Here is a 27,251-nt window from a genome sequence, read left to right as displayed (position 1 = left end):
AAAAGAAAATATTCTGCTCGTAATTTGAACGTCATTTAAATTACATTCAGTGTAGGGAAAAGCCAGGTTGCAATTTTTGAGTTTTCATTTAATTTAGGAGAAGTGGTTTTAATTGAAAAAAAGGTCTTGGAAGCTTCTTTTACATGCTTCTCTGGCAATAAATTTTTTTTTATTTACGATTTTTCATTCTCCTAAGGTTGTTCATTATGTCTAACTTATCAATTTTATACGCAGTTGTATAGTTTTTTTGTCACTCAGCTGCAGATATTGTTTACTTGAGCTCAAATTTAAGAAAAATATACTTATTATACGTGTTATCATTTTTCGCAAAGTTACGGGGTTTTAAAAATTGCTAATTTGATCAATTTGGGATAAATAATGCGCAAAATAAAGCGCGATATAATGCGTTCTTATGGCACGCGTTGGCGGCTAATTAATGCGTTTCAAATTGAATTGAGTCCAGTAATTTAGTCCTCTTACACAATAATGGATGCCAAACACACCCTTTGTATTTTTGGAGGGGGACGAAATGGAGAAAAAAAATTAAAAAAAAAACTTTTTTTAAAATTTTTTTGTCGATTATCTAAAGAAAACAAACTTTTTCAATTAGCCTTAGAGTGCAGTCAAAACGTTCAGGTCCTTAAGCAGATATTCAAGCAGTCTTGTTATTAATTGCTTTCAGAAAAAGGATGCACTGCATGCTTTAGCGTGACTGTGCTCAGTGGAGCCTGCCTTAAAAGAAACCTAAGCTTGTTTTACTTGCCCAAATGCCCTCAGATCAAACAAAAAAATATGTGCTGGACTAACGGGAGCAAAAGTTCTGCACTTAACGCAAAACAAGACTGCTTGTATCGAGCGAGGAATGCCTTCTGGCTGAAATCAAAAAAGAACTCATGCGAACGGTTCATCAGTAGTATTGGTTTTCACCGAAAGCGCATCATTAGATTTCTACTTTTTCGAACCATTCGGGCCAGTTAATTTTCCGGGACTACCGTTTTTTCAAACAAGGATTTCGGCTGGGTTCGGGCTTAGAAAATTCGGCCCGATTCCACCTCTGATCAGAGCAATGCCCTAAAATAGATTTTGATTAAAATTAATATTACAAACTTGTTACGAAAAAACAACATAACAATTGACAAATTGTTTTAAGTTACTTTATCGCAAGCTTTTTCACGTACGCTGTGTCACTATGACAATTACTAGTCTCTGCAAAAAGTGACTTCCACACAAACCTAGAAAACGTTACGCAATGGTTATCTACGCATCCAATGGTTAACTGATTTTTTTCCTTGAAACGGCAGGGTGATTTGACAGCTATGGAAATTGCGTCTATTATTGCTCCGACTTTCGGAACAAAAGTAACGGAATATTTGTGTTTTTTTTCTTCAAACACTTTTGTACTTCTTAACTAGCCAATTTTGACGTAATTTTTAAAATATCATTCAGAATGTATTGTTGTCTTGAGGTTTAATTTGAACAAGACTGCTCGTATCAAGGCAAAACCCTGAATGTTCCGACTGCCTTTTAGGGTTTATGGAGCAGCAGTAATAACATAAAAAAATAAAATGAAATAAAATAAAATGAAATTTTTTTTTTCTAAAATTTGAAATTTTTAATGAAAACCATCCCCCCACACGCCATATACAGTACAAAAAGTGAGATTTCCTTCCTTGTAATAAATCAATTATGGCAAATAAGCTTCGTTCAACCAATTTGGAACGATTTATAGGACGGATTAAATCTCCGCTTACGCGCTAATAGCGCGAATTATATCGCTCGTTAATTGTCCCAAATTTGCCAAAATGGCAACCTTTAAACCCCCATAACTTTACGAAAAATGATCACAGGTGAACTATTTTTTCAAATTTAAGCTCAGGACAACAATACCTTTTGAATGATATAAAAAAATTCCGTCAAAAATGGCTTGTTAAAAAGTCGAAATTTTTCTGAAGAAAAGAAAAACCCACCCCGAGAACAAATATTCCGTTACTTTCGTATCGAAAGTCGGAACAATAAATATTTCAGCTGTGATCATTTTTTTGTCAAGTTATGGGGGTTTAAAATTGCCTTTTTTGGCTAATTTGGGGCAATTGACGCGCGATATATTTCGAGCTATTAGCGCGGAAGCGGAGACTGAATCTGCATTAGAAATCGTTTCAAATTGATTGAAGGAAGCTGAATTGTCATAATAGATGGAATGTGGTGGGATAATTTTCTGAAAAAATCGCAAATTTAGAAGAAAAAAATTTTCAATTAATTTTTTACATTAAATTTTTTCATGCTATTACTGCTCCATAGACCTCAAAAGCAGTCGGAACATTCAGGATTGATTTGCCCTAATACGGGCAGACCTGTTTTAATTCTACTCAAATTCTAGCATGAGAACAAATAAAGGGCAGTCGGATCATTCAGGGCTTCGCCCTGATACGAGCAGTCTTGTTAGTATGTATTTTCAAAATGAAAACTGCACTTGAAAATATACTCGATATTTTAAAAGATTCATTGTCGGTTGTCTTGTACCTTTTCTTGGTTAACTAAATCGATTTTCCGAGCTCTGCCAAATCACTATAAATAACCTATTTGTACGGGCCGAAAAAAAAGCGTCTTTAAGCACTTCTTGAAAAACTTGGACTCCCTTCAAAATTAGTTTTTATTTTAGCGCTTTTGAAAAAAATTAAGGATCGATCAGCCAAAATGGATGTATTTAAGCATACCAAAAGGGGGATATTTTGGATCATCAGGGGGAGAATCCCTGAGAAGTGTGTCCCCCCTCCTCCCCTAAATCTGCTACTGTCTTGAAGCTTAAAGACGAGGGCACAAATTTCTGGCAGGTGAGATTCTTAATTGTTTCTCTGATTTACATTGTTTCTCTAATTACTAGTCTCTGCAAAAAGTGACTTCCACACAAACCTAGAAAACGTTACGCAATGGTTATCTACGCATCCAATGGTTAACTGATTTTTTTCCTTGAAACGGCAGGGTGATTTGACAGCTATGGAAATTGCGTCTATTATTGCTCCGACTTTCGGAACAAAAGTAACGGAATATTTGTGTTTTTTTTCTTCAAACACTTTTGTACTTCTTAACTAGCCAATTTTGACGTAATTTTTAAAATATCATTCAGAATGTATTGTTGTCTTGAGGTTTAATTTGAACAAGACTGCTCGTATCAAGGCAAAGCCCTGAATGTTCCGACTGCCTTTTAGGGTTTATGGAGCAGCAGTAATAACATAAAAAAATAAAATGAAATAAAATAAAATGAAATTTTTTTTCTAAAATTTGAAATTTTTAATGAAAACCATCCCCCCACACGCCATATACAGTACAAAAAGTGAGATTTCCTTCCTTGTAATAAATCAATTATGGCAAATAAGCTTCGTTCAACCAATTTGGAACGATTTATAGGACGGATTAAATCTCCGCTTACGCGCTAATAGCGCGAATTATATCGCTCGTTAATTGTCCCAAATTGGCCTAAATGGCAACCTTTAAACCCCCATAACTTTACGAAAAATGATCACAGGTGAACTATTTTTTCAAATTTAAGCTCAGGACAACAATACCTTTTGAATGATATAAAAAAATTCCGTCAAAAATGGCTTGTTAAAAAGTCGAAATTTTTCTGAAGAAAAAAAAAACCCACCCCGAGAACAAATATTCCGTTACTTTCGTATCGAAAGTCGGAACAATAAATATTTCAGCTGTGATCATTTTTTTGTCAAGTTATGGGGGTTTAAAATTGCCTTTTTTGGCTAATTTGGGGCAATTGACGCGCGATATATTTCGAGCTATTAGCGCGGAAGCGGAGACTGAATCTGCATTAGAAATCGTTTCAAATTGATTGAAGGAAGCTGAATTGTCATAATAGATGGAATGTGGTGGGATAATTTTCTGAAAAAATCGCAAATTTAGAAGAAAAAAATTTTCAATTAATTTTTTACATTAAATTTTTTCATGCTATTACTGCTCCATAGACCTCAAAAGCAGTCGGAACATTCAGGATTTGCCCTAATACGAGCAGACCTGTTTTAATTCTACTCAAATTCTAGCATGAGAACAAATAAAGGGCAGTCGGATCATTCAGGGCTTCGCCCTGATACGAGCAGTCTTGTTAGTATGTATTTTCAAAATGAAAACTGCACTTGAAAATATACTCGATATTTTAAAAGATTCATTGTCGGTTGTCTTGTACCTTTTCTTGGTTAACCAAATCGATTTTCCGAGCTCTGCCAAATCACTATAAATAACCTATTTGTACGGGCCGAAAAAAAAGCGTCTTTAAGCACTTCTTGAAAAACTTGGACTCCCTTCAAAATTAGTTTTTATTTTAGCGCTTTTGAAAAAAATTAAGGATCGATCAGCCAAAATGGATGTATTTAAGCATACCAAAAGGGGGATATTTTGGATCATCAGGGGGAGAATCCCTGAGAAGTGTGTCCCCCCTCCTCCCCTAAATCTGCTACTGTCTTGAAGCTTAAAGACGAGGGCACAAATTTCTGGCAGGTGAGATTCTTAATTGTTTCTCTGATTTACATTGTATGTATCAAGCGACTGGGCTATGGTTCACCTAAAACAATTGAAAATGCAGTTTTCAAATTCAATAGGAACAAAAAACTCGACTGACGCTACCAAATTTTTCCATATTGTCCCTGGTAGCCACGTCCGGTACATTGCAGAACCGTAAACAAAATTAGTGACATTATCTTTGGCAGAATAGGTTCCACTGAGTTCAAATATGGCTGCGCGATTTTTGGGTAAACTTAAAATGTTGCTAGGCTCCAAGGCCAATCATTGAGTCTCAAAAATTTTAAAAGCCAAACATTTTTGTGCAAAAAACGGATTCTTTGGTTGTTCGCACAGTTGAAGAACTATAATCGAAATTTCTTTCAATATTTTTCTCGTTTGGAACTAGTCCCTAGGCAGTTTGAAAGTTTAGTGAAATAGAACAATTACTAGGTACGGGAAATCAAAACTTGTCGTTATTTTTTGATCTTCTTAAACTTCCATAAAAACTCTTTAGGCTTAAAACGAGATAACTGCGGCAATTTATTGCAAACACGGCAACCGAGCTTCACTCCAGCCTGTTTTTCGATATCTTTATATCCGTCAAACCCTTACGTAGCGGATTTTCCGTACAAGAGCTGAAATTCCTTATTTTTTGCATAAGTTGATTCTCCGGCCTGAATATCTTTATTTCAAATCTTGATAACGAGTTGAAAATTTAAGATCTAAAACTTGGATCTGAAATACAGTAGAAACTTTCAAATTTGAAGTAACCTTGAAAAACAAAGTTTCAGATCTAAAATTAGATTTTGTTAACCCTTTGTTTATGCATTTCAAACAAACATTGAGATTAGAATTTTTGTTTTCCAATACAATCTATGTTTAGATTAATTTGCGGTAAGGAAAACTTAAAAAATATAACATAAAAAAATAAAATGAAATAAAATAAAATGAAATTTTTTTTCTAAAATTTGAAATTTTTAATGAAAACCATCCCCCCACACGCCATATACAGTACAAAAAGAGAGATTTCGTTCCTTGTAACAAATCAATTATGGCAAATAAGCTTCGTTCAACCAATTTGGAACAATTTATAGGACGGATTAAATCTCCGCTTACGCGCTAATAGCGCGAATTATATCGCTCGTTAATTGTCCCAAATTGGCCAAAATGGCAACCTTTAAACCCCCATAACTTTACAAAAAATGATCACAGGTGAACTATTCATTCAAATTTAAGCTCAGGACAACAATACCTTTTGAATGATATAAAAAAATTCCGTCAAAAATGGCTTGTTAAAAAGTCGAAATTTTTCTGAAGAAAAAAAAAAACCCACCCCGAGAACAAATATTCCGTTACTTTCGTATCGAAAGTCGGAACAATAAATATTTCAGCTGTGATCATTTTTTTGTCAAGTTATGGGGGTTTAAAATTGCCTTTTTTGGCTAATTTGGGGCAATTGACGCGCGATATATTTCGAGCTATTAGCGCGGAAGCGGAGACTGAATCTGCATTAAAAATCGTTTCAAATTGATTGAAGGAAGCTGAATTGTCATAATAGATGGAATGTGGTGGGATAATTTTCACAAAAAGTCGCAAATTTAGAAGAAAAAAATTTTCAATTAATTTTTTACATTAAATTTTTTCATGCTATTACTGCTCCATAGACCTCAAAAGCAGTCGGAACATTCAGGATTTGCCCTAATACGAGCAGACCTGTTTTAATTCTACTCAAATTCTAGCATGAGAACAAATAAAGGGCAGTCGGATCATTCAGGGCTTCGCCCTGATACGAGCAGTCTTGTTAGTATGTATTTTCAAAATGAAAACTGCACTTGAAAATATACTCGATATTTTAAAAGATTCATTGTCGGTTGTCTTGTACCTTTTCTTGGTTAACCAAATCGATTTTCCGAGCTCTGCCAAATCACTATAAATAACCTATTTGTACGGGCCGAAAAAAAAGCGTCTTTAAGCACTTCTTGAAAAACTTGGACTCCCTTCAAAATTAGTTTTTATTTTAGCGCTTTTGAAAAAAATTAAGGATCGATCAGCCAAAATGGATGTATTTAAGCATACCAAAAGGGGGATATTTTGGATCATCAGGGGGAGAATCCCTGAGAAGTGTGTCCCCCCTCCTCCCCTAAATCTGCTACTGTCTTGAAGCTTAAAGACGAGGGCACAAATTTCTGGCAGGTGAGATTCTTAATTGTTTCTCTGATTTACATTGTATGTATCAAGCGACTGGGCTATGGTTCACCTAAAACAATTGAAAATGCAGTTTTCAAATTCAATAGGAACAAAAAACTCGACTGACGCTACCAAATTTTTCCATATTGTCCCTGGTAGCCACGTCCGGTACATTGCAGAACCGTAAACAAAATTAGTGACATTATCTTTGGCAGAATAGGTTCCACTGAGTTCAAATATGGCTGCGCGATTTTTGGGTAAATTTAAAATGTTGCTAGGCTCCAAGGCCACTCATTGAGTCTCAAATATTTTAAAAGCCAAACATGTTTGTGCAAAAAACGCATTCTTTGGTTGTTCGCACAGTTGAAGAACTATAATAGAAATTTCTTTCAATATTTTTCCCGTTTGGAACTAGTCCCTAGGCAGTTTGAAAGTTTAGTGAAATAGAACATTTACTAGGTACGGGAAATCAAAACTTGTCGTTATTTTTTCATCTTCTTAAACTTCCATAAAAACTCTTTAGGCTTAAAACGAGATAACTGCGGCAATTTGTTGCAAAAACGGCAACCGAGCTTCACTCCAGCCTGTTTTTCGATATCTTTATATCCGTCAAACCCTTACGTAGCGGATTTTCCGTACAAGAGCTGAAATTCCTTATTTTTTGCATAAGTTGATTCTCCGGCCTGAATATCTTTATTTCAAATCTTGATAACGAGTTGAAAATTTAAGATCTAAAATTTGGATCTGAAATACAGTAAAAACTTTCAAATTTGAAGTAACCTTGAAAAACAAAGTTTCAGATCTAAAATTAGATTTTGGTAACCCTTTGTTTATGCATTTCAAACAAACATTGAGTTTAGAATTTTTGTTTCTACAATACAATCTATATTTAGATTAACTTGCGGTAAGAAAAACTTCCCAATTATTTCATATAGTTATTTTTTTAACTAAATTTCTTGTTCGACTGTTTTAAAAAGTTTTCATAATTTGTTACAAGGCTTATCAAACCTTTGATTTTTATGCGCTACTTATGCGTTTCCCATGTGTATCTCATCCTTCGGGAAACAAATTTCAGCAATTTTCGATCAGAGAGTTTGCTGAGTACCTGCTCGTATTTAGCAGAAGCTATCAAATACAGAAGCATTAGCGGATTTATGGGGGTAGGGCGGACGCCCCCCCCCCCCCTCATGGATTCGAACCACTGCGGACCCAAATGGTACCCCCTTTCTACTATTTTAAGATATCCATTTTTGGCTGACTGACCTTAAAATTTGTCTAAGGGCGCCTAATTTTGAGGGGCGAGCGCGCGCCGAAAAAACGCAATTTTTTGGTGGAAATTTTTCAAAAAGTGCCTAAAACCGCCTTTTTTGACCTTTTTCCAAAAATTTGCCTGCGGCCCAAGAAATTTGGGCAAATTAGGGGGTCTTTATAGTAGTTTGGGAGAGCTCAGAAAATCAATTTGGTCGACCTAAAAAAAAAGGATTTTTTTGAAAATCCGCACCCCTCGATAAAATCCTAGATCCGCGCCTGTACAGAAGTAACTAAATATCAAAAATTGTGTCAAAATTATTTATTGTTAAATATAGATCCTAAAAAAAATTTTCGGATCTGAATTAATAAAAAAAACAAAGTTTCAGACCTGAAATAACCCATTCTTAAAGTATCCAAGCGTTATTTCAACATTTCACAACCTATTTCAGATGTAAAGTTTATTTCGGATCTGAATTAGAACAATTCTTAGGTAAAACACTTTATAAAAACACAGTTTATTTCAGATCTGAATTGGAACATTTCCTAGGTAAAACATCATTAAAACACTTAATGTTTAAAACAAATGATATTTTTTAGAACTGTTGACATTAAATTATTAAATCTGTCCCAGAATATGCATCTTTCAGCGATTTTGTAGTAGATAAGCAAAAGCTTTCTATTGCATCAGAAATTTTGTGAATAAATTGAGACTCACAGTGTCGAGATGTGGACAAATTTCGAGATGCAATTTCAGCAATTTAAGCTGTTGCTTATCTGGTATAAACACAAGTGAAAAAATAGAACAAAACACATATTTGAAAACGTTTTCACGCTAACACACTTTTTTTTCTAATTTGTTTTGGTTGATTGTTCAAGGAAAGATATTGCACTATTGCCTCAAAGTTTGCACTAGTTTTTCAAATATTGCACTAGTTTTTCACATATGGCACGTGCACATACTGAACATGTGTGTTTTAATTAAAAATAATTAATCGGTTCGTGCGTTGAACGCTGGTATTTTTCGCGGTGAACACATAAACTTAACTTCTCATTCTCAGTCAATTCTTGACATAAGTCCTAAGTTTAAAAGTGATTACAACCTGGAACAAAGTGGCGTTGGTGGTCTTAGCAGCCATCAATTGCCAGTCTTTATCAAACGAGTAAGCTTACATTTCAGTTACCACAGGTCGTTTCAAATATTAAATTAATGGAATTCTAAATGATAAATGGTAATGACACAAAATGATAAAATAATGACAGCACTAATTTTTATCTTCTAATGTCCGCACTGCACTTTCGCTTGAAGAGCTCCGTCGTCTCTCTCTACTTGTTTTCCTTCTAGAATTTTCGGCCGATTTATCCCTCGTTTTTGGCTGGCCCAGCTCGTCTCCTCTCTCGTCCTCGGATTTGTTACGACTCCGAGATTCGCTGCTGTTTTGACTCTGCTCTCGGCTTTCTCGCTTCGGCTTCTGATTTTGGCCGCCACTCATTTCAAATGATTCATCTTCGTCAACTTCCTGAAATAATTTGACACTTTTCATGTTTGAATTCGAGTTTTTGTAATCGACTTCGAGCTATGTTAAGGAAAAGTCTTGAAACTTTACTGGTTTTTGGCTGATGACTTGCAAAAACCTCTATCACTTTGGAATGTTGTAATGTTTAAGGCAGCTTCAACCATGTTTTTGAAGATTAAAACTAGAAAGATTTTTCTTTAAAGGATTCATTTTTGAAGGACTCCTTTACGTTAAATACCAGATTTTTGAGCATACAAACTTCAAAACAACGAATTTGAAAATAAAATTAGACAACTACATTTTCAGCAATAAAAGCTCTTAAAATTCAAGTTTTCTCCATGTTTTTTTTTATTTTGCGTGTTTGCGTTTCTTACTCGGTTCGTCACACTGACGGGCAAAATCAATCTTTTGATGACCTCCGAGTTTTTTGTGTATTAAACATTATCTGAAAAACTAAAGTATTATTATTATTATTATATTATTATTAATTTTATTATTATATTAATATAATATTAATGATTATTAGTCATTACAAGGCTAAACTGTGCACTGGATAGGCGCACAACTTGGTGTCTGAATGTCTCTGGAATCCAGAGACAAGTGTTTAAACGTGATGCAGTTTTGTCGGAACAATCAAAGAAAAAGAAAAAACAGAAGAAGAACTAAATATTAATGTTAGCTTCACTTGCCTGATGAGTGGGTAGTACCCTACTGGCACTTCTGCCTCTGCTGCCGATGTGCACTCTGGAACTGTCGTACTCCTTGGGATCCTCCAGGTAAGACCCCTTGGACACCATCTTCCCGAAGCCTTCCGAGTGGGAGAATGCGTAAGAGGAGGTGCGTCTCCGTCTGCTCACTGGCCTCGCAGATCTCCTGTCCGATATGCCAGACTGCCGAGTGATCGCTCGCTTCTTCTTGGACTGAACAAAACGATTAGTAAGACATCATGAAACAGCGAATCATCGGATATTATGGCGACATGGAAACATCGGAGACATGACTCATCGGATAATAAACTTGACATTCTATTTTTTTAAAATAAAATAGCAAACTGCTATTGAATTGCAAGAAAAAAATGGAAAAACGTGATTTTCATCTTTCAACTTATACGTCATAGAACTACGACATCTTTTAGAACAAAATATTCTACGACAAAAACGACTTAATTTAGAATCGACGTTGAGAGATAATCGTCATTTGGAGAATAAAATTCACCTCAATTAATTTTTACCCCGAAACCATATATGTTAATCTTTTATTGCCAACAAAAAATGTGACAAAAGCAAAAACTATTTGCTATAGAATAATTAACTTCAACTTAGACAAATGGAAAGTTGAACAAGCATCAGCAAATAAAACGTTTCTTACAATGATGCGCATCAGGTCAATGTAGGATGGGCGGAGGTCAATCTCGACAGTTCTGAGGGCGACAACTGGGAGTATGCAGAGGGCTACTGTGAGGAGGGCAGTGAACCAGTAGTTGGCTGTCAACAGCACTGCAAGCAGACTGCCCGACTGGCCGAACCTGAAGTCACCACAAACAACAGGTGTACATTATCATCATGTATTGTACATATTGAAACATTAATGGATTATCCTTAATCTTTTAACTTGTCCTTGAAACCTAAATGTACATCAAGACTCCGCGCGATATGAAAAAAAGGTTGGCTTTTAAAAAAAGTTAATTTGAAGCTAGCTTGAATTTTAATTACTATTTTGATCATTAATGATTTTCATCAGAATTTTTCTGGTCGACAAAATTAGGAGGGACATAATTTGAAGAGAGATATAAAAGACATTTGAAACAGAGCTATTTGAAACATATGAGATTCATAAATTTATTTGAGTCTATGAACTTTTTTGAGCTCACCAGTCGTAAATGAATGAGTCAGCAAATTGGGGCAGTCCACAGATTAGCTGGACAATGAAGAAGGAGGCCACTGAGCCCCAGATGAACACGTTATTCACAACAGTCCAATTCTTAGTGTCCAGAATGGCCTAAAAGTCACAACTTCAGCAAGGGAGGAAGAGTCGTATTTACTCAATGGACGTTGAAATATTGCCCCTTATTTTATGCAGCAACTGAAATGTCAAAACATTCAAAGATTCAACTGCAGTTTTCTCAAAACCTTCCATGGAACTCTTCAATAAAGACTCTCCTTGGAAGGTCAAAACTTGCCTTTGACCATAATAGTTTAGAGAGCGTTTCGGAGAAAATTTGTTGAGCAGTTATCATTGCCGAAGGATTCAACTGCTGCATTCAGAGCCGGAAAACAGCTAGTCGTATCATTTTGCGAAGTAAGAAAAGATTATACCACCGATCCTTCCGAGACGTGGACATTTTAGAAGTTTTTCCCCAATAGCAAGAAATTGTTTTCTTCCTGTTAGATATTAGCTGATCAAGTTTTCAACTATTGCCTTAACGCCGATTCAAGAAAGCTTGTAATTGAGTATTTTTGTTTAGAGGTACCAACATCTATTAAATCTTGAAACACGCTGCGAAGTTTTTCTTCTTTGTCAACATAGTTTTATATTGATTCCATCATTTATAAAACTACTTTCATTGAATATCATTTTTTCTGAAACCAAATATGAAAAAATTTGGATAAAATTTGATTTTATTTTTCAATGAAAATCATTATTTCTTACCAATCTATTAAAAAGGCAATTAAAAGAGACACTGGACAAAACTTAAATATTGCCTTGTATTTTCAGAATTGGATTTTGAGATTTATGAGTTGAGACAACTACTGCAGGTTTTAGTGAATCTGGAAAAACCTATACATAGAAAAAGGGGCGGATCTAGGATTTTCTCGAGGGGGGGGGGGGGCGGATTTTCAAAAAATTTTCGAAAATTTTGACGACCTTTTTTTTTAGGTCGACCAAATTGATTTTTCGAGCTCTCCGCTCTCCCAAAGCACGGTTTTGCGGTTTTGTCCCTATTTTGGCCAAATTGTTTGCGCCGCAGGCAAAATTTTGAAAAAACAGGTTAAAAAAAGGCGTTTTTAGGCACTTTTTGGAAAATTTTGACCGAAAAATTGCATTTTTTCGGCGCCCCCCCCCCCTCCTCAAAATTAGTATATTGGCGAAAGTTTACTGCAGAATTTCTTGTAGCAGATAGGATGAAACTTTCAACATTTTATTTTTCGTCACAACTTCTAAGCTTTAACTCATAATTGAATTAACTAATTGACAATTTTTAGATGAATAAACCGAAAATAATAAACAATGCTTTTGCAGATCAAGCAGGTTGATGAACAAAAATGAATTATGAGGTTGTTTGTCCGTCCATACGCCCATACAACTTTTTATGCTTTGAAAACATTTGATTTTCAAATATATCCATTAAGCTTATACGAAATCTGATAGTGAAACTAAGATATCTTTATTCTTTTTTTTTGTGTAAGTTTTCATATTTATCCATATGATTTTAGTGAATTCTCGCTCAATTCCCTCGCTTAAAAATAAAAAAAATTTGGTTTTTCAATTAAAGACAATTTTTTCAAAATTAATTTCACCAGTTTTTTGACAGCATGATTTAATAGCATGACGCCACACCTAATCGCATGCAGAGATTTTTTGAGTCAAAATTTTCTTGGCTCTGAACAATTTTGTTTTGAGATAGCTGAACACAAAATGTTCATTTTTTTTGTTGTTTCTGATCGGATCATTCTTTGTAACTTGCACTGCACAGCAATCAGCTATCCTCGCCATCCTCGTTAATTTTTCATCTTTTTTTCTAGGTTGGTCGCTCTTCTGGATTTTGGCCAATTTTAATCAAAATGAGCATTTTGATTAAAATTGGTCAAAATCCAGAAGAGCGACCAACCTAGAAAAAAAAGATGAAAAATTAACGAGGATGGCGAGGATAGCTGATTGCTGTGCAGTGCAAGTTACAAAGAATGATCCGATCAGAAACAACAAAAAAAATGAACATTTTGTGTTCAGCTATCTCAAAACAAAATTGTTCAGAGCCAAGAAAATTTTGACTCAAAAAATCTCTGCATGCGATTAGGTGTGGCGTCATGCTATTAAAAAAAGGAGACTCAGTATGATTTAGCTACTCTTTTTAAGACTCTTTACTCGAAATGCATCAACTTTACCAGCTCGATCTCACTTCTGACCAAAAACTGACAAATTTTTTTATTGGAGCACAATGTCACAAAAAAAATCTGAAAAAAAAATATTTGTAGTCCATGTTTTGCCATCTCAAATCATTTTTTGTAAATATTTTGAAAAATTGAATCTAATTTTATCCAGAAAACAATTTGAAAATTAATGTGAAATGAATTCGTTTTTTTTTGTGTCACAGCCTTAGAAAATTTACAATTCTATCCATGATAGTCATTAAAAAAATTTCAAAAAAAACTGCAATAATGAGCTCAGGAAAAAAATCTGTTTCAGAAGTGGCCCCACTCTCAACTCAAACGTTGACAAAAAACCATAATACAATTTTCACAAATTCTGTATGAAAGAAAATTTTCGAGAAATCCTAAAAAAACATTGAAAACATTATTAGCTGAATTTCAAGATAAAAGTATAAAATTAGTTCAAACAATATGAAAATATTATTAGCTGAATTTCAAGATAAAAGTATAAAATTAGTTCAAACAATATCGAAGAGCTGGTACAGTTAACGAAACTGCATGATAACGGGTTTCATTATCACGTTGAATTGATTTAGTTGCACTTCAATCGAAAATTGTTATATAGAAGCGAATACCACGCAAAAAATGTTTTTTTTTTAAAAAAATTTGCTTCAAGGAAATAGTTTTAAAATAGTTTTTTAAAAAATTCCAAAAGCTTGATTGTGAGCGTTACAAAAACTTTTGCTTCGCGTATTAAAAGAAGAAATCAAAGTATAGTATCAAAGGAAGTGTTTCAAGCACTAGATTTTTTCGAATAATGACATGACTTATGAGGTTGTCAAAAACAACCTCATGATTCTTGAAACGTTGTAACCGAAAAAAAAACGTGAAACTTACAGGCAACCAGAGATCAACAACGATTGTTGTTTTCATTTTCATCTTATCCTAACCCCACATTACCTTGTATATAATTTGTTTGAATGAATGAACCTTGAAATGTTCCGACCATTGAAAATGGGGAGGAACTTTGTATTCGGGTCTGTTTTAGTCTTTTTTTGTTTTCCCTTCAAATTAATTACAGTAAGTGGCTTGTTTTTTTTGTGATCTACAGATTTGTGGAGAACAACAATCTAAACAAAGGAATTTCAGCGGGAAACCCATCGGACTATTTTTTTACAGGAGAATTTCTTCTGTAGCTCACCTCTAAAAAAGTTTCAGTTGCCCTGTCTACAACAAATTTTTTGAAACTAAGTTTTTCAATTTTTTTTTGTTTTTACAATGCATTCTGGACCTAAAAAATGAACATGGACAAATATTGAAGATTTTCAGTAAGTTTTTACGAAATGGAAAATTGATCTCATAATTGCAGTTTGATTTACAAAGTCAAAGAAAAATATTTTTACCAACTGCTGTTAAACTGGTAATATTCGGTGGTGAAGTTAAATTTTGAATCTAATACAGTCTGAGTGGGGTTGTATATATTAGGCAAAAACTATATTGGGCGAAAACAAAAGTGTTAAATTTAGGCAAAAATTTTGATAATAAAAGTGTATATTTTTTATCAAAAGTCCCCCTAATTTTCCAGACGACATTGACAAGAAGCAATTAAGGACCACAAAGAAGTTTGTCGTTTCAAGGTCACCCGTACGCGCGCTACGTGCGCGTTGCCACTGCGCGGTGATAACCGGCTCTAATTTTCGTAAAGAGTCCTACCTTCTGTTGACACGCTTGCAACACGTTGGCGCGACTGCAGCTGTCACTATTTTACCGTTTATTTGCTGTTTGATTAATCTTATGTGCTTTTTGTATGTAGCAATGGAATCACGTAGGTAATCACATACAGTTTCTTCTAAAATGCACACTTTTTTAATCAGAATTTTCGCCTAACTTAAATACTTTTATTTTCGCCTAATATAGTTTTCGCCTAAAATAGCCGTCACCAGTCTGAGTTATCACGTAAAGACAGGTTGGCAAATAGACTAAGCATCTGATTGAAAGCCCATTTGCCCGGGTTAGAATCCCGGTAGGCACCCGCGTTTTTGCTCAGCAAGTTACACCATTGTCACAAAAAATGCAAACTGATTTTTCTCGAGGCAGAGAATATAATTACAGAGTTATGAAAATAATCAGATTTTGCCACATAGAAAGCTCATTAGAACTTTTTCGGAATGAAAAATCTTCAAGACCAAAGTTTTTCCCTACTATCTGTTCGGACGCAAACACCTATAGTGTTTTTTTCGTTGCAGAGGGCCTAGCCAAAATAATGAGAATTTTCATTTTATATACTGCAATAAAACGAACAGGTCAGCATGAACAGGTGAACAAAATTTAACAACAGTTTTTACAAGCATATTGTCATGTTAACAGCTTTGAACACTTTTCTTTTGCAATTTTACGAGATGGATGGAGAACTGGAAAAGAGCCCTATGAACTGTAGGTTTATTTAGAATATTTTTAGACAATAATATAACCTGCAAATTGACAACCAGCACCAGATTGCTCTGTATGGCGGCAATGAATGAGTAGTAGTCGCTGTGGTCCAGTCCCGCACTGTCAGTATAGTTACTGTATAGTCCCACAGTGACGAAGAAGACGACGATGGAGTGCCAGGTGCCGTGGAGGACACTCTGGAAGAAGACGAACTTGTTGAACAGTTTGTCCTCCTGGCCCACACAGTATATCTGGGGGAACGTCATGCAGTACTTGGAACCCACGTCCTGAAATCATCTGCTATCAAACTCATATTCAGCTAAGTTATATTGTGTTCTGAACCTTGTTTAAAAAAACTTCTTTGAATAGAAGTAAATTAGAGTGAAAACTCTAATTTATGTATTTCCTTATAAGTTGTTAAAAAGTGAGATTTTGTAAGATTTAGTTTCTGATCCACATATTGCAAGTAAAATATTCAAAAAAAATTTAAGGAAATTTCAATCTCAATTTAGACAACTGAAAAATCTGCAAAAAAAAAGATTAATGTTTTGCAAAAGCTATTAATAGCATTACGTAATTCTGCGTTTTTGTTCTGTTAAAGTCGTAAGTTTGGAAATTCAAAAGGTTGTTAATAAGTTTTATTGTAGACAAACTGTTAGGCATCGAATCGAAATCTTACTGCACTCTTTCATTTCAGATCCCATCGGACATTAGAGATCGCAAGGTCAAGACAGCAGGTCCCCAGACAGAAAGAAAAATTGATAGCACTTACATAAACTCAAACTGGTGTCTATCTAGAAATATTGATAGCACTTATATAAACTCAAAACTGGTCCCTATCTCATTCGGGCAACCACAAATAAATTTTAGCGTAGATAAAATTTATCAACTTTTTGTTACTGTTTGGTATTATATAAATGTACTAGTTAAGTTTTTAGTTTTCGTTGAGTTTTCTCACCCGCCAAACCTCTCTTAAGGTTTACTTTTCTCCTTTTTTTTTCTTGTCGTTTCCCTCATTTATGTGCTATGCGGTGGATCATAGCCCCCCCCCCCCATCTTGTCAACTCCGCGTCTCTGCCGCGTTGCTTTCCGCGTCGCCGTTTCGTACTGATTTTTACTTCGTTTTCCACCGACGGATCGTGGTGAATTCTCCCTAACCGACGGTACATCCTGTCCTTCGTTCGCCGCACCTATGGTTGGTTCCCTTCGTCCGATTTCCCACTCACTATCGTGGTTGTCGTCGTCCTCGCTCTCGTCCGCCGAGTATTCCACTATTCGCTGTTTTGTCGATTTTCTTGCATTTTCCATTGCGGTTCGGTCCTTCTCGGCTTTTCGCTTGTACTTGTTTGATTCGCTTGGGGCCGGTGTACTAGTTATGTTTCTACTCGCTCCAGGGGTGCACTCTTCGCTTCTAATTCCAATTAGGCTTTCTTCAGCCGCCGATCTAAAAGACACACCACTCCGCCTTAGTAACGACCCTTTTTCCATTTGCACCGTATGCTTAGTAAATTTTTCAATTTTTAATGGCAAACGTTTATACCTCCTTGGGTCCTTTGGATCCGTCTTCCCGGTCCTCTGATACACCGTCGTTGAACTTGTTTTATGCTTTTTCAGCCATGTTGGGGTCTTGGGTGGGCTTCGTTCCTTGGGGTCAACAACTTCCGGAGCCTTGGGATCCGTTACCACGTCATCATCCAAAATGATTGGAGCTTTCCTATTTTGAGGGGCGTACACTAAGTCACTTCTCTTCTCCCAATCTAGGGTAAGTTCAACTTCTGGGAGGTTTCCCGCCTTGTCTAAACAAGATAACTTTTGATTAACAACATTGTTCCAATTTAATTTTTTCAATGACGGCTTTTTTGTTAAATTTCGCAGTGCCGTATTTGTTTCTCGACCATGGTATGCTTCGAATGGCGTTAGTTTAGTTTTAGAATGTGGCACGAAACGTAATGCACTAAGCGCACGAGATATCATCGCTCCAAACTTGTAGTTTTTATTTTCCTGGAGATAAGTCAACACGTAATTTTTTATCGACCCAATAGTACGTTCAACCATTCCTGTTGCGCGATGATCCCTAACCGGAGATTTAATAAGTTCGATACCTTCGTAGTTACAGAAATTTTGAATTTCGTTTGAGAAAAAACCCGTGGCTTGGTCCATGTGCAATTTCCTTGGGTGTCCATGAGTATTTTTGTACTTCCTTAGGAACTTCAATACATTTTTTGATTTGTTGCTTGAACAAACATACGCCGACGGCCAATGCGAGAAAGTATCTACTGCTACAAGTACATACTTTTTCCGACCCTTTACATAGTTTACTGGAACCCAGAAAAGAAATCTAATTGGACCAAATCATTTGGTTCCTTAGGAACATACGTTTCCCCCATGTCACTTTTCGGAATGTCCGGCTTAAGGTTTTTACCTGCTTCTAAACAACTTTTGCAGTATTTGACTGTGGCCGCGATATTTCGGTGCATAAGGGGAATCCACACGTCCTTTGCGGCCGCGAACATCTTATCCCGCCCATGATGGTTATAATGTAGGCGATTCAGAATTGCTGATGATAGGTCCTTCGGTATTGCTAACCGGCCGTCCATCCACGGGCAATTCTCACGCACTGCGAAATCGTTGTAATGCTGGGCGTAATATTGTCCTAATCTTGTAATAATCTCCTTTGCTCGTGGGTTCCTGTCTCTGATGTTGTCTCGGGTGGTCTTCATAATTGGGTCTTTTTCATTATTTGCTTCAATCAATTTTAAATTCAAAACTTCCGGGTGTTCAATTTTCTTCACTATTTTACTATCCGATGGCACTATAGATTAGATCCATGTTTCATTTTGTACAAGTGGGTACGATAAACCGGGGAACTGATGTGGAAAAGATATAAATGTATTTAGTTTTTTAGAATTAGTTTTGTCGATATCAAGTTTTTCGGGTGGTGTCATTTCAATATCCGAATCCGAACTAACGCTAGGAGGTTGATTTAGGCGGTTCAGTACAACATTTAGATTAACATTTCCCAAATTATTTGATGTGTTGACTTTTGCCGAAGTTGGAGGATCATTTTTCGCTGGGCGAATTACTCATTTTTTTATATTTTGGGTTACTCAAGTTATTTCTCTCGGATTTGCTCTTGTATTTTTTCAAAGTAATTGGCTTTTCACTATAATCTTTACCACTGTAAATTTTCAAAGTAAGTGGCTCTTCACTGTAATCTTGTAAGACGGATGGTTTGCAACTGTAAATTTTCGACGCAGAAGGCTTGCAATTCTAGTTAGTTGAAATGGAAGGGTTTCGAGGGTATTGAATCAATTTTTTATGTTTGCAACTGTAATTTAAGCAATGAGAACAAAGTTTGAATCTCGTTCTTCGGTATTTGCATATTTCCACCGGTATGCAAATATCTCGACGCTGATTGGTTAACCGTCGGTTGCATGTAAACACGCCCACTATTGAGCGTTTGTGCTCACGGTGAATATTTGCATAATCGTCTTTTCTTTCATTCTCATTGGATGAAACTGATTTCGTTGTGTCGAAACATGACTGTTCGCCCCCTACCGTTGGTTTTCGCTTAATGTTATTCACTTCTTGAACCCTAGGCTTCATTTTATCCTTGGGCCTCAACGCCGCGTTTATCATTCTTATCTTTGCTACTGTAAAATTTTCATCGTAATGACTTGTCTCGGGTGCCTCTGCGGACGGAAACCGAGACAAATAGTCAGCCATCCCCAATTTTGACCCTTGTCTATGTTCAACTTTAAAGTCGTATGGCACCAGTCGATCATACCATCGAGTTAATCGACTGAAAAGTGTTTTATTTCCTTTCGGTGACGAATTCAACAAGGTAAGTAGCGCTTTATGATCAGATATCACTGTGAAAAACCGACCGTATATGTAATTCCGAAAATGTTCCGTGGCCCACACTACCGCGAGTAATTCTAATTCGTTTGTGGAGTATTTTTTTTCAGCCTGATTAAGATAACGGGATATAAACGAAATCGGGTGCCACCCGGATGCGCCATACTGTTCTAAAACGGCCCCTAGGCCATCATGACTAGCGTCACAAACAATTCTAGTTTCACGTTGAATGTCGAAATGTCGTAATTCGACATTATTTTCCACCAGCGATTTTAATTGTTGGAATGCATTTTCGCAAACGGGTGTCCAGACAAAATCGATATTTTGACTCAGTAATGGCCTTAACGGTGCGCTTAATTCGGCGAGCTTGGGTAAAAATTTGTGTAAGCTGTGTAGTGAACCCATCAAAGATTTCAACTGCTTTCGAGATTTAGGGGTTTTCAAGTCTTCTATTGCTTGTGTTTTTCTTACTAAGCGCGTTATACCACTTTCCCCAATTCGAAATCCAAGCCATTCGCACTCCGTTTTCGCAAATTCGCATTTTCGCAATTTTAACGCGACATTGGAGACGTCCAGCTTTTTCAATATCTTTTCCAACAACGCAATGTGTTCGATTTTAGTTCCTTTTGAAGCAATTAAGATATCATCAATAAACGCGTTAGCCTGGGGGAACTCCTTAAGTAAATTATCAATTATCTTCTGGAATTCCGCCGGCATTGACGTAAGTCCGTAAAATCCGTTTTTAAAACGATAAGTCCCCGTGGATTTTCCGCCGACTAACGAGAAATTGCAATGCTCGCTCATTTTTTGTTCTAATGCGACTTGTCCGTACGCATATGTGAAATCCAATGTTGTAAAGTATACATTCCCCGATTTTTTCTCCGCGATAATCTGACTTACTCCGTCAATTAATTCGTCAATATTTGGCATTTGGTACTTATTTTTGTGTACCTGTTTATTCAACTCTCTGGATTCTAGTGCTAATTTTATGCTTCGTCCTTTTTTACTGTAATGAGGATAGGAGAGACGAAATACTTATCTGAGCACTCTTGTAATTTTACGATATGTCCTTCATTTATCAGCCGATGAATTTCTTTATCCATCTTTTCTTGTAGACTGATTGGCACCCTCCGCCCTTTTTGTTGTGTAGGCTTCAAATTTTCAAAAAAAATCAGCTCTTACTTTCGCATTCCGGATCTTCCCTATCCTAGTAAATAAATTTGGGTACAACTTACAGATATATGTTTGCAATTCGTCGTATTCCTCCTCCTCTTGACTGATCCCTTCCCCTGTGATTCCCATCAGTTTCTTCCGTTGGACTAGCTCGATACCTAGGGTGCCCATCAGGTCGCGCCCTAGGATTGGTTGATGATTTCCGGATATTACTGACACCTGTGCTGGTGCTGCCCAGCCATTTAATGACATCATCACTGTTACCTTCCCTAGTATGTTTATTCGGTTGTTGTTGTAATCTAGAAATTCCTCTTTTGACGGTTGTAGTTGAATATTTGCTTTTCCTAACGTTGTTTTTAGGTCGTTTATGCTGAAGATAGTCACTGGAGATCCACTATCTATCCACAACCACATCTTCTTCCCTGACACCTCCACTTGAACGCGGGCCCCAGGGATTTTCAATTCAGTCTCATTCTTCTTCCTTTTTATCGACATTACCATGTAGTCGTCCGATCCCGACGTCATGGATTCATTTTCCCCGCACCCCTGCTGATTCACCCACGATACTGGATCTTCATTCAATTCATTTAGTTCTGCGTACTTTGATGATGCTCATTTTCCTCCCTGACCAATCCAACTCGTCCTCGTCCTCGCCATTGGTTAGTACCCCTTCTAATTCCTCGACATGTTCGTTCAAAATGTCCCAGTTTTCGGCACGAGTTACATGTTGCTCCTTTTGCAGGACAGCTCGCGATGTGATCCAGGGTAAAATTTGGCGCGTCGCAATTGTAACACCTACGGTTATTCCCGCTTCCCCCACTACTACTTGATCCTTGGGTGTATCCTCCACGTCCCGCACGTCCTCGACCTCGAAAAAATCCTTGTCCCTTTCTTATATTATTTACTGGTTCCTGTTTTATTGAAATTGCCGGAGCTGATGAAGCTGGTTTTCCCGTATATGATTTGTATGCGGGCTCACCACGTTCATATGATAAGGCGATCCGGTAAACTTCCTCCGGTAACTTAGTTGATCGTGATAATTCTCGTTGGCAATCCGATTCCCGCATATTCATAATGAAAATCTCACGAATGTTTTCGGCCGCATTTGCAAAATCACATCTTCCTGCTAGAGCGCTTAGCTCCGCATGAAATTTTTCGAAAGTTTCGTTCTCACGTTGTTTATGTCCGTAGAAGAGTCCCCGCTCATGACTTACATTCCTCTCACGTTGGAAAACATTTTGCATCTCATCCAGGACCCGTGGGTACCGTTCCATTTTTATGTTAACCGTCGGTTTCCGTGATTTGAATATACGTTGCGCCTCATCTCCGATACAAAGATATAAGTTAGACTTTAACTTCTTTTCCGAATCGAGACGGTTTTTTTCATTGACTTCTTCAGGCAACGCCGTGATAGCCGCCGCATTTAAAGTACTCGCAAAATAGAAATCATCGGGATCAATGTCGTATTTTGCTATCATCCCCCTGTGAAATTTAATTATCCACTCCTCCCAATATACTGGAGGTTCGGGCGTTCGTGTTTCCCAAAATGCTACTATATTCAATGGATTTTTCCCGCTCCTTTTTTCTCTGCTGGCTGCGCCATGTTAAAGTCGTAAGTTTGGAAATTCAAAAGGTTGTTAATAAGTTTTATTGTAGACAAACTGTTAGGCGTCAAATCGAATTCTTACTGCACTCTTTTATTTCAGATCCCATCGGAAATTAGAGATCGCAAGGTCAAGACAGCAGGTCCCCAGACAGAAAGAAGAATTGATAGCACTTACATAAACTCAAACTGGTGTCTATCTAGAAGAATTGATAGCACTTACATAAACTCAAAACTGGTCCCTATCTCAGTTCATTGAAAGCAATATTGACTACATATGTTGTATTTTTTTGAGCCCATGAGTTAAAATCCGATTTGAGAAGTTTTGAAATTGTCATTAGAAAACTAACTACAGGTTTGGTCTAAAAAAGTTACAGAATTGATACTAACCTTGTCGAATAGTCCTATGGCAATTACAGGCAGAGCAGTGTAGAGCATATTGTACAAGGTGATAAATACTCCATCATAGACACTCTGGGCAGAGAAGCCACAATACATGGCAAACCAGAACTGAACAAATCACACACTCTCTCTTTTCCACTTTCATTCTCAGCCCAAGTTTATCAATCTTTGATATCTTTGAAAAATTTTGGAAAATCTTAAAGAAAATCCTGGCTGTCTTGGCAAGTTCTTGCCAAAGAATCTTGGAAGATATCAAAATTTTCATTTTTTATTAATAATTGGGGTTTCTGAGGATTCGCAAGAGATCTATGAAAGGCTATCAGGTCTGTTCGAAAATATTCCGTTTGTATTTGAAATGGTCAATTTTTTTGATTACAAAACGTTAAGAAGTGTTCAAAACTTTGGTAACATGATTTTTTTTTTCACCATTTTAGATGTCATCTGGTTTCTTTTTCATGTCTAATTTGGAAGTTGTAGTCTTACGTTTTTTGACGTTTTTGTCAGTTAAAATTTAAAATGTAAATTTTAAAGTCTACTTCTCCCAACATGAATAGTGGGGGGATGGGGGGTGATAGTGGGAAAGAGGTGAGATGCCTGAAGGAGTGAGAAGGCGAAGTTCTTGTAGAAGAAGTATCGGAGGAAGAAGGACATCCTGTGGTAGGACCAGTGGCCATGCAGCAGCAGCAGTCTCTTCAGATAGTGGAACTGGGCTATGCTGTAGTCACTGTTGCAGCAAAGCATCAACATCCATTTAACTTGGAGGAGTCCCAATTAAAAGTGAGGTTACGTTATTTTTACATAGACTTTAAACACCGCTGGGATTGGGGGGGGGGGGGGTTGAGGTAATGGCTTTTGGTTTAGCCTTCAAAGAAAGGCTAGGGTAACTCATCTCTAACCATTTTGATCATCCGATCTTTCCTTTCTTCCAAAGTACAGAATAATTTCAAATTTTGAATATTTCAGTTTTTAAATAAAAATTTTCCCAGTTTCGATCAAAAAAACTTCTCCGTTAAACCGTTCTCAGTTCTCAGTTGGGTACCTCTGCAAAGTGTCAACACTTTCAGTCTTAATGCAGATAATTTTTTAAGAAAAAATGGACTTTTAATTGAAATTTTAAATAGTTTTGCCAAAAAAAATCTTTCTTCTTGTCTATTTCCCCATCGTCGATATAAGATTGTGTGTCAGTTCTCAATAGGGTCATCTCTAGTTAAATGAATGTTTCCTGTTGAGCACCGCCTGCATTCCCTCGTTGCCCTCCACGCCCACTCCTATGTGTGCCTTCTTGATCATGGACACATCGTTGGCCCCATCCCCTATGGACAGGGTGATGGCATTCTCCCTCTCTTTCACCCACTCCACAATCAGAGCCTGTTCCAATATTTTCCAGTTCAAATTCCTCGTAAAGTTAATTTAACTACCCTTTTCAAAAGTTTCAAACGACATTATGACCTATGAGAGTAATGAACATTTCGAAAATAAATTTTTCAAAATCTTCGATGTTTTTTCTGAAGCTTGGGCATTTTTATGTCATTTTTTTGAGCATGAACAGTTTGGCTTTGATAAACTTTGTTATTACAATGGAATTATCGCAGATTTTTGCTGTTTTTTGGAAAAAAAATTTTCAACAACGTGAAGAAAGATTAATTAGGGAGTTGTAAGTGGAAATTGTCCTGCCTTTTGTCCAGGGGTGACTCGACTGCATATGACAGTGTGGCACTTGCATCCGACATCCAAGAAGACTTCCTTGAGAGTGGCCTTGTGTTCCCAGTTGTCAGTGGCGTGTTTCTTGCCCTTCTTCTCAGACAATTGCTCAATCACCATCTAAAATGTGTTCAATCACCATCTAAAGTGTGAGACCTTTGTAATATGATGGAATAATTTTTATGCTGAAAAGACCCCTTTTATGATTTATATCTATGTATTCATCTATTTTATTGCTATTTTGTTTGATGTTGTTCTTTGGATATACAAGTAAAAACTAAACTAGCCCTTCTTTAATGTCAAGAGTGATTCAATTGCATTTATTTTGGATTTCAATTTCTTAAAAAAAAAACTTTTCTAAATTTCGTATAATTTCAAATCAAATACAATAGTTCCATTAAAATGAAATCTCTGGATGTATTAAACGTATTAACCAGTGCTGCTCCTGTTATGATGACAGCGTAAGCCCTATTCTTGTTACTCCCTCCCCCCAAGTCCTGACTGCTCACTCCCCCTCCCCCTTCCCCTCCTCCATCCTCACTGGCCCCCCTCTGTATTCTGGACACTGCATTGGGGTCCTTATGTCCTCTGTCTGTGTTGTCATGTAACATGGTCTGAAAAACGCCATCAAAACTGAATTCAAAGCATGTCATTTTAAATTAAAAGACAAAGTTAAGATGATGGCCGGGATTTTTTGGTAACTTGTAGTTCAACGAAACATGGATTTTCATCCTTGGGGAAAGATTGTCGAGTATAGACGGGTTGGAGAGTGATTATATCAATTCGTTAGAATGATTGGATACTTCCTCGAGTGGTCAAGTTCCATAAGAAACTTAGTCTTTCTTAGAGTGTGATTTGTGATCAAGGGTTGGAGGAAAGTAAATCAATTCACAAGTTTCATCTATAACTAGAACACAAATTGATAGAAAAAAGTAGAATGATTTATTATAAATAGTTTTTTTAATGCTAAGTTATGTTTGTTTTTTGTCTCAGAGCATTATGGGTAGACTCTAAGTGGACACATCTTGTGAATTTCGTCTATCCTCTCCATATTCATGTTGATTTTTTCATTTATGAATTTTTTTTTAAATACATTTTTCAATTGATGAATGTAATGATTTAATAAATGGAGAAATAAATGGAGAAATTCTTTTTTCTTCGTAGGCTTTCTTTACTTTTGAATGACACATCGTTAACTTTAACTGACAAACGTTTTTGCTATTAGAAAAAAAAGGGAGAGCAGAATTAATGTGATAGCATGGCGCTTCAAGACTGGAGATTAAGCATATATAAAACGAAGACTCCAAAATATGGTTGATTTATAGTTTCCCGAGTCAATTGTTGTTCCGACTTTCATAACGAAAATAACGAAATATTTGTGCTTTTTTTTTCTTCAGACAAATTTCGATTCTTTAACTAGCCAATTTTGACGGAATTTTGAAATATGCTTCGAAATGTATTGTTGTACTGAGCTTTAATTTAAAAACATATTCCACCTGTGATAAATTTTTTTTAACTATGGAGGTTTAAAGATTGCCATTTTGGCCAACTTGGGACAATTAACACGCGATATATTTTGCGCTATCAAATCGCAAGTGGAGATTTAACCCTTCTTAGGAATCGTTTTCAAGTGGTTGAAGGAAGCTTATTTGCCATAATTGATTTGTTACTAGGAGCAAAATCTATTATTTTGTATTATATAAAACGTGTGGGGAGATAAATTTTTCAAAAAAAACTCAAACTTCAAAAAAAATTGTTTCATCTATTACAATTAATTTTTTCAGGTTATTACTGCTCCATAGACCGTAAAAGGCACTCGGAACATTGAAATCTTTGCCCTGATGCGAGCAATCTTGTCCTCTTGGCCACTTTTTTAGGCTTGAAAATAAGTTAGTAGTGATAAGGTCACGCTATTTTGATTTTTGATAAAAAAATTATCATTTCTGAATTTAAAAAAAGGGGCTCTTCCCTAATAATACCATTAAGAAAAAAAAATTTCTTTCACAAATGATATATTTTTATCAAAAAACAAAATAGCGTGATCTATTAGTTACTAAATAAACTTCAAGCTTGAAAAAGACTGCTCGTATATCAATGCAAAACCCTGAATGTTCCGACTGCCCCTTTAATCCGTATCGAATAGATAACTGGGGAAAACATTTAAAAAACCTTAAATTTTTTGATGATATCAAAAATCAAGTGTAAACAGTTAAATCTTACCAAAATAAAACGTCCAAATAGCTAGCCTCGACTCAAATTGAAACGGTTTTGTTGAGCGGGTTAGCTCACTACGCTTAAAACATTTGCGTTACAGTTTAAGAATTACGGATTAAATCTTCAAAAAGCGCGTAAATTAGTCCAGAGTATGGCCAAATGGGCAATTTTCAAACGCCCAAAACTTTGCAAAAAAGAATCGGAGGTAAAATATCTTTTAAATTTGATTTCAGCAAGTTAAAATCATCAATGGGGCATACAAATTTTGTGTTAAAAACTTAATTCGACTGCCAAAAGATAACTGTAAGAAAATCAAACCATGGT

General features: G+C 36.2%; 1 protein-coding gene across 2 annotated transcripts in view; it reads right to left on the bottom strand.

Moving 5' to 3' along the window:
• Positions 1-9,131: 9,131 nt before the first annotated feature.
• Positions 9,132-27,251, bottom strand: part of LOC134847531 (probable phospholipid-transporting ATPase IM) — a 53,533-nt gene continuing 35,413 nt past the window's right edge. For both annotated transcript variants that reach the window (XM_063864587.1, XM_063864588.1), the window contains exons 20-29: positions 25,148-25,327; positions 24,687-24,833; positions 24,241-24,380; positions 23,607-23,742; positions 23,001-23,120; positions 16,018-16,263; positions 11,329-11,456; positions 10,827-10,983; positions 10,144-10,378; positions 9,132-9,457 (exon numbers count right to left, since the gene is read on the bottom strand). In XM_063864587.1, coding sequence (XP_063720657.1) covers positions 9,207-9,457; positions 10,144-10,378; positions 10,827-10,983; positions 11,329-11,456; positions 16,018-16,263; positions 23,001-23,120; positions 23,607-23,742; positions 24,241-24,380; positions 24,687-24,833; positions 25,148-25,327 — 1,740 coding nt within the window. In that variant the 3' untranslated portion in view covers positions 9,132-9,206. The remainder of the gene's footprint in view (positions 9,458-10,143; positions 10,379-10,826; positions 10,984-11,328; positions 11,457-16,017; positions 16,264-23,000; positions 23,121-23,606; positions 23,743-24,240; positions 24,381-24,686; positions 24,834-25,147; positions 25,328-27,251) is intronic.

The sequence above is a fragment of the Symsagittifera roscoffensis genome, chromosome 6, assembly GCF_963678635.1.
Source record: "Symsagittifera roscoffensis chromosome 6, txSymRosc1.1, whole genome shotgun sequence".
Lineage (NCBI taxonomy): Eukaryota > Metazoa > Xenacoelomorpha > Acoela > Convolutidae > Symsagittifera > Symsagittifera roscoffensis.
The sequence above is the reverse complement of the archived record's forward strand: the minus strand, read 5'-3'. Positions and strand labels throughout refer to the sequence as shown.